Raw genomic sequence first — 12,433 nt, forward strand, 5'->3', positions numbered from 1 at the left:
ATGGTCGAACCAATTTGGTCGAAAACCAAATGGTCGAATTTTTATTTTTTTTATTTTCACCCCTTTTTTTTTTTTCTGGGGGGGTCCCCCCCAACCCCCTTTTTCGACCATTTGGTTTTCGACCAAATTGCGTCGACCAAATGTCATTCGACCAGTTTTAGGTCGACCAAATGTCTGGACACCGTACTTAGTAGTAGTAGCTAATTTCACCATAGGAAAACATGGCTATCGGGGTACAGGTCTGTGTATGGGGATCTAGGGAGAATTTGCAGGCAAAACAGAGAGAAGCATTCATTCACAAAATGGGGGTGGAGCCATGGAACACCGTGCAGCAGCGGACATCGTAAGGACGCAGTGCAAAACAGTGGAAGAATGTAATAAGGCATAGGACCGCAAGCACTGATATCCTTATTGGTGGTTGGATCGGGGAACGCCAGGGCACGTTCAAGCTAGTGGTAGACAGCATGGATCTAGGCAGATGAGAGGGACTTGGTTGCACCCATCCATCTGGCTATCCCTCTTCTTATTTCATCTGTCCATCCAAGTACCTGACCATTAAGCCGGTCTATAATGTTTGCATTTTTGGAGCTCCCCATCACCCATTACTAGAGATGCGCCTCAGACAGAGGTGATCAGTACTTCATGGTGCGGACTATGATATCCAAGCACAGTAAGTACACCCCAGCATCCCGCCTAAACACGCGAGTCGATTGTGAATATACGGCTTGGTTTTCCATTTGTGACTTTTTCTGAATCTTTCAATGTACTGCGAGGAGACAGATGTGGTGTCTTGAAATGTGTTCAGGGGGTGGGTTCCAATTTGTTAGCATGAATTTGCTGGGAAGCAATATAAAGTTACTCAGAAGTTGGAGCTATTAAACATCCTTTGGATCCGATCACCCAATCCTGATGTCTCTTTGGTACATCTCCATGGATCTCTGCATCATTATGAGAGCCCTCTGCCTCACCTTAAAAAGGGCATACACAAAAAGACAATGAAAGCCCTTGCCCTGAGAATGGAACAGAAGAGCGCCACTTCTATCATGCGTGCTTCCACTCCGTTCTTCAAGGCACAGGTGATCCAGTTTCATAGTAGCGCTGTACAAGTCTTATGTCAATGGGTCACGTGGTCGAGGTTGCTACGCATCCTCTGCCATGCTGTCCTTTTCTGGCACGCGACTGCCTTTTTATAGGATTCTTGCTGTTCCCATGACCCGTCTTTCTTCTGCTGTTCTCTGTGCTTGATGGTCTTGTTTCTCTTTGTTTCAGGTCCTGCTAACCTCTAGCATGCTTGCTAGTGTTCTAGAATGCTCCATCGCAGACCCTTCTTCAACTGCGACTCTGGGAGACTTTGTTGTCCTCATCGAGAGGCACAACATTAACACCCTTCGGGATGCTCTGGATGCACTTAATAAACAGGTATGGTACAGTAATCATGTTAGGCCTCACCTTACCTGGCGTAGTGTTTATCTGACGAATAGCTCAAGTTCAGAAATAGCCGATACGCACAGTCTCATCCCCAAAACGGTACCCAAGCTGGCCTAATAGGCCCATGGACAGCGCACACTACTCTTCAGAAATGGCTGAGGAGAAATGAATCTCTGGGTGAGAGAGGCTGTGAGGATCTGAAAGAGGCAAGGGATGTGCTAAATATTGAGCTCCTTGCTCAGATGTGGAAGGGACGGTCAGGTAAGGACCCAGAAGGCACATACGTATTAAAGTGCTGTCCGTTCCCCATAAACCTCACTTGCAACCATGCTGGACATGCATTGTAAATAATACTCACTCTGAACATTTTAGAAAATGATTTCTAAGATAAAATGGGTATGATAGCCATCATCTGTTTCTCTAATGTCATGGTGTCCATTCCCTAGCCCAAAAGACGCTGATGCACGTGCATCCCGGAAGCGTCATCACAACTCGCCATAGTTTCCCCTACAATGTTCCCCTAAATTCTTTACACTGAGGACATGAATATAAGAAGCCTACTGTAGTTTCGGGGTGGTAGAGTATGGATTTGCATCAGCTGACAGATCATTGAGCGACCTACCCACCTCTAGTGGCTGCCCTGCACCATAGGTGATGTGCCTGTTCTTAATAGCAGTGCCGCTGGTGACTGAGCACATGACTCTCAGTTTGGCAATAAGAACCATCCACTGTAGACGGTTTGATAGCTATCCAGGCGCCAGGTTCCGTGGCCACATGACTGTAGGATTCCTCATTTGCCGACTGAAGGAAGGGTCTGCCACGGAACACGCCCAGTGACTGTGGATCCGCTGAGGCACATCGGAAAATGACACCACTGATATACACGGTACACAATCCTGAATAGATCAACCCAATAACAAATGTCACATTGTTCTTCTCCAAAAGTAACTGTGGAAGGGGACTTGGAGAAGATGGTGTCCACCATTGGTGCTCAATGTCACAAAATCATCACCCAAAGAGGCCTTTTGAAAGCTGTCATTCTTTAATCAATATACCACTGAGCTGGGTAACAATGAAGATCCGCTATTCAGCACCATTCACCCAGGTGAACATGGACTTTATGAATACGCCTGCTAGCTTACTATAAGCATGTGAATGACACAACAAAAAGCATTTCGGACACTGAGTCAACGTTGCCGGCTATTCTTCCCTAAAATATCTTTGATAGAACACTCAAATCAATTCTGATATTATTCCCAGCGGGTGCAACACAGTGCTGGCGGGTCCCTTAGCATTGTGGTAGACACTTAAATTCACCACTCAAGCGGCTAGGATGTACCAATGCAAACCCTCACTTTTAGAACATCACATTGCTTTGTGGAGGCAGCCTTCACCTGTACAACATCATGTCAGCACTTCGAATAACCTGACACTTCCGCCGTGACCAGCAGTACGATAACTCATCCTTCAGAGGGGTCAACCACTCTAGCCCTAACCCATAGGCCAACATTGCATGACTTGGAGGAGGCAATCACCTTTACTTGTTCATTGATATCCCAATACCTAGAGGACATAGGAAGTTTAATATTCACCGGCAGGATGATATCCCATCACTAAGAGGAGACAACATTCCAACCTTCACTGGTAGGGTAATACGGCATAATATAGAGGACACAGTCAAGTTAATTACATCCCTTAGGCTATACTACCACTCCATCAACTACTTAGAGGAGAGCACCACTCAACCATCACCTGCAGAATGATATTCCATCATGCTGAGTAGATAACATTTCAGCCTTCACCTCTGGGATAATATCTCATCACATAGAGGACACAGGCAGTTTCACATTCACCGGCATGACGATATCCCTTCACTGACAGGAGATATCATTCCAGCCTTCCTCTCTAGGGGCAGGAGTCTGCACCCTTTGGCACTCCTAATGTATTGGCCTACAACTCCCATAAGTCCAACTAAGCATAGTTAATGGTGAGGGCTCATGGGAGCAATAGTCCAAAACATCTGGAGAGCCACAGGTTGAAGACCCCTACTCGATGGTAATACAACGTAACATAGGGGATACAGTTAATGTAACATTCATTAGCAGGATGATATCACATAACTTAGAGTAGACCACCACTTCTACCCCAAACCCTACTACAACATCTCCTAACTTAGTGGAGACAAACACTCCAAACTTGCCACATCACGCAGGGGACACAGCTGGTTTAACCTTCAACTGCAGGGCGATATCACCTAATTTAAAGGAGACAACCCCTCCAACCATAATGTGTAATATCAAAGCATGTGACATAGTGAAGGCAGCCACTCCAACCTTCACCTGTGGGCTGATATCACATCACAAAGTGGACTCAGACGGTTTAACAACCATCTGTCGCATGACGTCACATCACCTACATGGGACAACTACTTCAACCTTCCTTTGCAGGAGGAGACCACATTGCATAGACAACACAAGCATAATGACATGACAACACTTAGAGGAGCCAATCACCAACGGTCACTTATAGGAAAATGTGACATAAGTTAAAAAAGTAGGCACTCCAAATCTCACGGGGGGGATATCACATTGCTTCAGGGAGACACATGCCCCCATTCCTACCTGTTAGGGGAGACAATGTAAGTCAGAGCAGTTAACCCTGGCTCCTTGTTTTTAGAAGCAAACTACCTTCTCCATCCTCATCACATTGTGTTAGGGATTAGCAGGCAGAAAGTGCAGGCCTATATGTCGCGCGTGACTTCAGGCAAAGGTCTGAAGCTTCTAGAAACCCAAACCTGCCCCTGGTCAACCAGATGCTGAGAAGTGACGTGGTGGTGCATGGCACTTAAAAGATTGACGCAAAAGAGGTAGCAGGTGGAAGAAACAAGCGCCCTTGTGCTGTTTTCAATTTTCATGTGTAGGGGTTGTCAGTTGGAGTGTGCACGGGACTTGGGTAAGAAGTTCAGTACCATCTGCCCAGGCCTAAATGATCTAGTATCTTTTAAGCAGGTGGTGGCGGATGTAATTTAGGCATTGCAATAATGCACCTTCCTCTTCATAGGTTCCTGGTGGAAACATCACTGAGCACGGCAAGGAGCTCCTATTGAAAGCGGTGTGGAATAAAATCAAGAACGAGCCTCTACTGATGACTACGGGCTTCCTGGCCTCCTGGTTTCAGGAAAGGCTGCACTACTTCCTGCCCGCCATTAATGGGAACATACTGGCCTGCTTATCCAGCCTTAACCTGACATGCGGTGGCCTGGAGAGCATGTAAGTGTAAAAGTCAACATACCTCTTACCAATCAGAACCTCTCTTGTAGTATTTGGGGTTCTTTAATGTATGCAGGGACCAGTCAGGAGACAGGCAGGTACAAATAGAAGTAGGCTTTATTTGTTTCAGGGTACAGTTATAAAGAGGGAGTAGGAGCTATAAGATATACATCTTACTTCATGCAATCTCCCATCCTGAATCCTTAACTGCCATTCATGGAATCCTGAACCCAGCAGGGTTCCATGCTACCTCATACCATTCTACTGCCTGCATCAGTGCACTTGATGCAGAGCAGCTACATCCCAACACAAGATACAACACATCCCTTTCCTTTCACCAAGCACACACAACCATATTAAAAGACCAGGCTCTCTCCACAACACATCACGTCCACCACAAATCAACCAGACACAACTACTACACTCAAAACCATCACAGCGTAACTAACCTTCCACGTAACTAACATTCCCCAACAATCATAATACACTAATCCACCATTTACTCAGACCTGCCACACCTGAGTCTCACAGCTGCCACCTGCAGGCACTAACCAACATCAAACCACATTCCATCACCTTCGCAGCTCATACATCAGACATACACTCCTTCCACTCAGCCTGCCACACGGAGACTCGGGCCTGCCACGCCCGCAGCCCTAAACCCTCATTTAAAAACATCCTCGTCGCCACTTGTAGTATTTGGGGTTTTTTAATGTATGCAGGGACCAGTCAGGAGACAGGCAAGTACAAATAGAAGTAGGCTTTATTTGTTTCAGGGTACAGTTATGAAGAGGGAGTAGGAGCTATAAGATATACATCTTACTTCATGCAATCTCCCATCCTGAATCCTTAACTGCCATTCATGGAATCCTGAACCCAGCAGGGTTCCATGCTACCTCATACCATTCTACTGCCTGCATCAGTGCACTTGATGCAGAGCAGCTACATCCCAACACAAGATACTACACACTGGTCGCAATGTATTCTGGAAAAAGAGATCCACATGGCACCGGATGAACCACAATACTTATTGGGCGAGAATCAAACAAAGGCAGAGGAGTCTATAATGGCAGGTCTACTTGGCATTAAGTCGTAATCATACCAAAATGTCGACCTGACAATTGCAACGGCCAAAAATGCTGACTTTTTTTTTTAGCCCCCTTACACCACATATATATGTGGGGGGTATAGAATATAAGATTAATATGTGGGGAGGGCTACAGGGGTCTCCCCTCGCATATATATGTGGTGTAAAGGGTTAAAAAAAAGAAGTTGGCATTTTCGGCCGTCACAATAATCACATAGATCCCATAAAAACTCTCCCTTACATAATCTCGTAGTGCACTTAATATCACCATACCCAGGGCCGGTTTTAGGGCAGGAAGACCCGGGCGACCACCCAGGGCACCATTAACCACCCATCACCCCAGCTTGGGCGAATCTTTTAAGGTCTTCCACAATGTGGCGTGTGGGAGAACGCGCAGCAGGCGCCCTATTGAAATCAAATGTGCTCCGCTCTCGGAAGCAGGGCGCATTTAATAACATTAGGGCGCTGATGCTTTCACATCAGCGCCTATTGAAAAATCTGGGCATACCCCGCATGAACAGGGGTGCACGCGGTAACGGGAGGTGCCAACTTTTTTTTGCTGCCCAGGGATCTGCCGACGCTAAAACCCACCCTAACCATACAATAACATCCAGGTGAAAATATATGATCAAACCCACCATAAAGTGGAGTGGCAGTGAGAACACTAAATTAGCCCAGCCCTGGGGTAAGTGAGGACAGGACACCTGATATCGAAGTCCACCAGCGAGCACTACCACTGGACTTGACATAGCAAAATAGCCCAGTCCTTGAAACTGTTGAAAGTGCTTCATGGTGGGTTGGCAGCTTTCTTTTTTATGCTGCTGTCATGGGTTGGCGATATTAGGTGCTTATCGAGATTGCCAGAGAGGGTTTTTTCCCCCCACTATTAGATGTGGTGAGATTATTGCTGAAGAGATTATGGCCCAGAGCCGAGTAGATAGAGCAGACTGTCCCGGTGGGCAGCGGCCATTTGCTTTACAGGGGAACTCATTTTCTGTGCTAGTACTTACAACACCACACAAACAAACGTATCATCACTATAATCAGTTAGATGTGATTTAACCAAAGTAAAATTCACAGTGGTAAGTATTGCTGAGGTAAAAAATATCGAAAACGTACCAATTTTTGTTTTTTACTCTGGGCGGCGGGTTCCCTCCCCCAAGAACCCCATTTTCCTACCCTTGTAAACCCATCCCCGCCGATTTTAGCCCCTTACCCCACTACCATATATCGGTATTTTTCGATATTTTTTACTTCGGTAAAACTTAGCACTCTGAATTTTTTTCGGTAATAGGACTAGATGCCGTATAATCAACACTTCTCTTTAATGACCATGGTTCTCTGACCTGGCATCCAAGCAAACCCGCGCCCTGCGCGACACCTTTCACCGGCCCTGACTTTTTACCCAGAAGCCTCTTGCATTCTGGGACTTGCAGTTTCGATGTTTCCATTACAAATATGTCCCCAGTTGCCAGAATGGAGTGCTAGATGCTGTTGGGCTTGAGGAACATATCGAACAAAGCATTGGCCTCCCTAGAAAACATGTGCTCGCATTTTCACCATTGCATCAGAGGGCGGGTAGGCAGGCACCGAACACTCCAGCTAGTGAGCGCACTCCCACAACTCCCCATCCCAAAACTGCCTTCACAGAAAGCAAGGCTATCCAGTGAATAGCCCAGATCCATGTGGTGCAGACCGCTTAGTGAAGTACCCCAATCTGTTTTTGTGTTTGTATTTGCTAGGTTTCAATACCTGCAAAATACTGCAAGTGGTACATGTTTGCTCCATGGAGGCTGAACACTTGTCAGGTGCTGCCACTGAACGCGTGGCATTGCCTGCCCACCAGCTGTGCCCCACGACACTGGCAGTAATTACCTTCAGCGCTAAAGATGAAGTCACTGCAACACAGATTTTTCTGTATTTCAGTATTTGCTGAATGTTCTGCAGGAGATAACAAAAAAGTACTCTTATGAGTAAGTTATAGCCCCCAGCCACACCCTATGATATGCTATGGCATTTATAACACGCCTATACACAAGTGTTTCAAAGCGCGACGAGGCAAGCGAGGGGAACATAGGGAGGATGGACAGCGATCCTACTAGGCTAAGTGTCATTAAGATTGCGTAAGTGCAGGGGAAGGGGAAAAGGGTGGGGGGGGGCAAGGGGCAGGGGACAATGCAGTGCATGGGATCGACAAAAAAAAATATATATATATATATATAACAGCAATAAATAAAAGTGCAGCCAGCTGATGGCAAGTGCAAGGGTAAGTGCAGACATCAGGTGTCAAGTGCTGGTAGGGGACTGAAGGGATACAGAAACATGAAAATTAAGCAGAAGTATAGGGTGGCAGCTGCAGCACAACCCCGTCCCACACCCCTCCCTGAGCCCGTGGACACCTCACATAACTCCTACCTCACTTTGTTGTTGAGAACAGGTCAAAGTTTTGCTAATTTTGAACAGTCATTGCCAACATCATTAGGGGGTGATGTGTTACAGAAAAGATGTTTCTGTTGTGAGTTGTACTTCAAGGTGGTATTTTCCAACTCATTAATGGGTGGTATTTCACCTCATGCAGTAATTGCTCATTCCCACCGGCGGTATTCATACCACCCGTTTCATACCGAGCCATGTGTGTTTGAGGCTAAGAGGCGGCTGCAGGTGCAGGGTCACCGTTGTTTTGAAGTGGTCTGGAGTGGATGGTTCACCTCTGTGTCCTTTGATTGCAGGGTCCAAGCACTGGACATTGTGTACTATGACTTGACCAACGACACGATGGCAATGATAATAAATTGGATCAGCAACACCCTTTCATCACTAGGTGAGTATCACATCGGCCAAAAATGCAGAGCCACAGTAGACATAAAAAAAAACACTCCGTCCCACAAGCATGAGGCAGAAACATCAGTGGGAAAGTCAGGGAGCAGCCTGAGACCACGTTCACTTGTTACTGGTAACATCAGACAAGAACAATGCAAACAATTGCGGCTCCAGACCAGCTCAATGCTGCCATGCTGTGGGAATCGGGCAGGGAAATCCAGCCGGGTGGAGGGCACTCTGCACACTGCCTGTGTGGGCATCACTTTCCCGCGAGCGCATGCTCACCGCTTAAAACCTAATTATGTTGGCACGGCTGATGTAGCTAACGCAGTGCTTACTATGCAATCCCAATTCACAATTGGGTGGCTCTTTAAAAATGAGAGGTAAAATATACCAAATGTGTTTACCATTCCTAACATACTTATAATTAACCCCTTGGAGTCTGTGATAGTACTTAGGCTTGATTGATAAAGTTATCTTCATGTGCCCTTTTCTATCAAATAAATGTCACATGTACTGGTCATTTGTGACTGTGAGTTTGGGTGCACGCTTTGACAGTATTGATGTGGGGCCCTGTGCAGTTTTGTGGTTGAGTGGGCATTGCAATGGTCAGAATAGGGCACTGGTCGAAGTGGGCGAGAGAGGTTCAAAGCGGTGCTCCTCTACTTTTTTCAATTAAGTTTTACTGTTCCCATACTTTTATTTAAAAAGGAAACCGTTTTGGAATAAAAGTGTAGGAAGAAGTTAAAACTTGCACTTCAGTGCATTGCACTGCACTTTCCCTTAAATGATATGATATGACATGGCATTTATAACGCGCCTATGCACAAGTGTTTCAAAGCACGACGAGGCAAGGGGGGGGGGCAGAGGGAAGACAGACAGTGACCCCACCAGGCCAGGTGTCATTCAGGTCGGAGGCAGCAGGCACATTTGTTTAGGGGTTGTATTGCATGTACGAGGGGGGCGTGTCAATGAGCTTTGTGGGGAGCGGGGGCAGGTCAGTATGGAACGTAGTTCCACTACTTCTTTTCGCACACTTCGACCACTGGACTAGGGAGGCAATTTAATTTGAGTTATTTGGATTCATCAACTGTGCCCACCTCTAATTACTGGAGTGCAGCAAGTTGTATTGGTCAATATTGCCATCCGGTCGTTACTTTGGTGTACTGCGATTCCAAAACTCTGACACCATTGAACCAACAGGACAAGCATCCAAACTCCTCTGACGCGTTCACCCACCAAGATTCACTGACTGACTGTTTGTTTGTTTGTTTGTTTATATAGGATTCATTTAATGCAGTCATATAGCATTGACTACCATGCAAGGACATTTAACCATTATGTTTATTTTCTGCATAGCTACATCAATTTTGCCTTGATAAAAAATAATTTACATTATGTGCTAGTCAGATAGCTCAGTGAATTGGGTGCTTGCTGCTGCAATCTTGGTTTTTGGTCTGCAGGTTCAAATCCCAGCAAGGCCAATTCAGCCTTTCATTCTGCAGAGGTCCATAAATCAATGCTTACATTGGTTGGGTGATATTGTATGTAACATGTTTCTATGTAAAGCGCTTTGGTGAAAAGCGCTATATAAATGATACATAATTCTCTCTTGAAACTGGTCACCAAATCCAGCTGAAATACAAGGGTTTTTAGCTTAGACCTGTTAATTCCAGCACTAGGTAAATATTAAAGAGAACAAGGGGCACGCAGGGCACCGTAAGAAACTGAACCCCCCAGAACCCTAACAACGCAGTCTCAGTGCCGTGTTCCAACCAGACTATGCACTCTATTAGAGCGAGCAAGTGGTTAGAGTGCAAAAAAGTTCCAGCTACCCTTCCTCCAGTTTCGGTTGAATGGTTGGTGATGGGCCTGACGTTAGAGAGGATGGCGGGGTCTAGAATCTTTTCTTTTAAACCTGGGTGTAATGAATGCTTTCCTAAGGGAACTGGCATCACAGCTGAGAGTAGTGAGGTGGCCGCTAGTAGACCCTAAACAGGCAAGAGGCTGCTGGAATTCCAACCCGGAGCCGCGTCGGCATCAGCATTGCCAGGATGGAATTTACAAAGGAAAGGGTTCATTTGTGTGGCTAGGAGATCTACATACATGTGACAGGACTGGACTTTTCCAGAGTGTGTATTGCTACATCCATCTGGCCTTGATAAACTTATTTAAGATTGTAGCAGCCGTGAGTAGAGTCAGGAACCGGAGGAAGCCAGGATTCAGGATTAGTAAAACGTGTTCTCATTCTAAAAAGCGCCTGAGACTGTTTCCCTGATAGCTCCATTTTAGACTTCCAGAATTCGGGTTAGCCAATTTGATGTGACCCATGATATGCCGAGAGACATCAGTACAGCAAGATCACGCAGTTCCATGCAATGTTTCATCGCTGCACCGGTATTGAACAAAACACAGGAAGGCGGCTGACATGTTCGCAAGATGGATATTGGGGACAATAGATAGGGATGTGGTCCGTCAGGGGGAGCCACAAAGAATCCCCAGTTTTGCAAGTGCAGCTTCTAGGAAGTTAAGAAGGGAATCCTTGTGTGTAGGTTGCAACGTAATGTGGACCCCTCTGGGGTAATACGTATGATGAAACCATTAAGGCTGACCCAACTGAATGCTGTAGGCAACTCATGGCCTACAGTTAATAGGTTCATGACGTCAGGTTGAAAAGTGAAATCTGGACCGCTCCTGGTGGCAAGTCACGTAGAAGGACAGCAAATGCTGGGCGTGCTTAACTGACGCACCCTTTAATGCAGGAAGGAGGAGAACCACACTACCATTTGAATCACAGAGTGTCACCATGCGGGGTGGGGGGGGGGGGGCAGGAGCCTTAAAATGGCGTCTGTATGTTCCCCACCCAGAACGTGGACCAATGAAAAGCCAGGATAGCTGTGCTCTGCAACAGCCTTTCCCTTTGAAGATGGCAGCGATGTAATGCGCAGCGGCATGTCCAGGAAGTGGCCTGGGTGGCACGTGCTACCCCTGGAATCTGATTGGCCACCCCAGTGTCCTAAACTGTGATCATTATCTGTGTGCATGCCCGTACTTAATGCCACCCCTGCATAAACCAGTACCCCACTTGGGCCATCCCAGTCACAAGAGCCTGGACACGCCACTGACGCGGTCAGTTCCCCTCACCTCAGACAATCCACATGGCTGGGATTTCATTCACATGCCAGCCTTTGTGGGTTCTCCTCCCAGCAGCTGGGCAGATGGGTAGCCTGGCTGGCAGGTTCCTGGAATGGGCCCTCCTTCTCAGGAGAGCAAAGTGCATATTGTCGTGTAAGTTGGATGGAGCAGACACGTGGACAGCGTTATGTGCAAGGCTTGGAAACTTCAATCAAACATTGGCGGACTAAGGTGATAGACGCAGCTGTCACACAGCAGGGGTAATGTCATAGCTACTTGATCGTGAGATTGCTTGAGTACTTGGGGAGGACCACTTCCCTAAAAGGAGAGAGAAAGTGGACTTAGAGAGGCTATGTCTGAGCCCGGACTGCTGTCACCAGGTCAGTGGTTTGATAGCCCTCGATGTAGGCATTATTCTCTATGTTGGCGCGTGCAGCTTCAGGCAAAAGTAGGAGTCCAGAACAAAGTGCAGCGGCTTCGCAGAGTTCCGCAGGCTACGTATCCAGCCACCAGCTGTCGAGTGCCAGGGTAAAGTTTGCATTTGAAGCTGATTGAGTTTTGCTTTGATTAGGTAACAACAGAGAGGTGTGTTGTGTGCGTGCTCTGCGAGTACCAGGCCATTTCCAGAGCGTGCTGTGCCTGCGTTCTGTGTAACCTCAGCTGCTAGTGTTACGCTCGCCTGTGTGGCGCTTGA

The 12,433-nt window shown here is 46.8% G+C and overlaps 1 protein-coding gene across 2 annotated transcripts in view; it reads left to right on the top strand.

Annotated features, from left to right (window-relative positions):
- Positions 1-12,433, top strand: part of LOC138569361 (uncharacterized) — a 309,424-nt gene that overhangs the window by 69,479 nt on the left and 227,512 nt on the right. For both annotated transcript variants that reach the window (XM_069647278.1, XM_069647279.1), the window contains exons 7-9: positions 1,270-1,419; positions 4,489-4,697; positions 8,514-8,605. In XM_069647278.1, coding sequence (XP_069503379.1) covers positions 1,270-1,419; positions 4,489-4,697; positions 8,514-8,605 — 451 coding nt within the window. The remainder of the gene's footprint in view (positions 1-1,269; positions 1,420-4,488; positions 4,698-8,513; positions 8,606-12,433) is intronic.

The sequence above is a fragment of the Ambystoma mexicanum genome, chromosome 2q, assembly GCF_040938575.1.
Source record: "Ambystoma mexicanum isolate Mex_15411 chromosome 2q, UKY_AmexF1_1, whole genome shotgun sequence".
NCBI lineage: Eukaryota > Metazoa > Chordata > Amphibia > Caudata > Ambystomatidae > Ambystoma > Ambystoma mexicanum.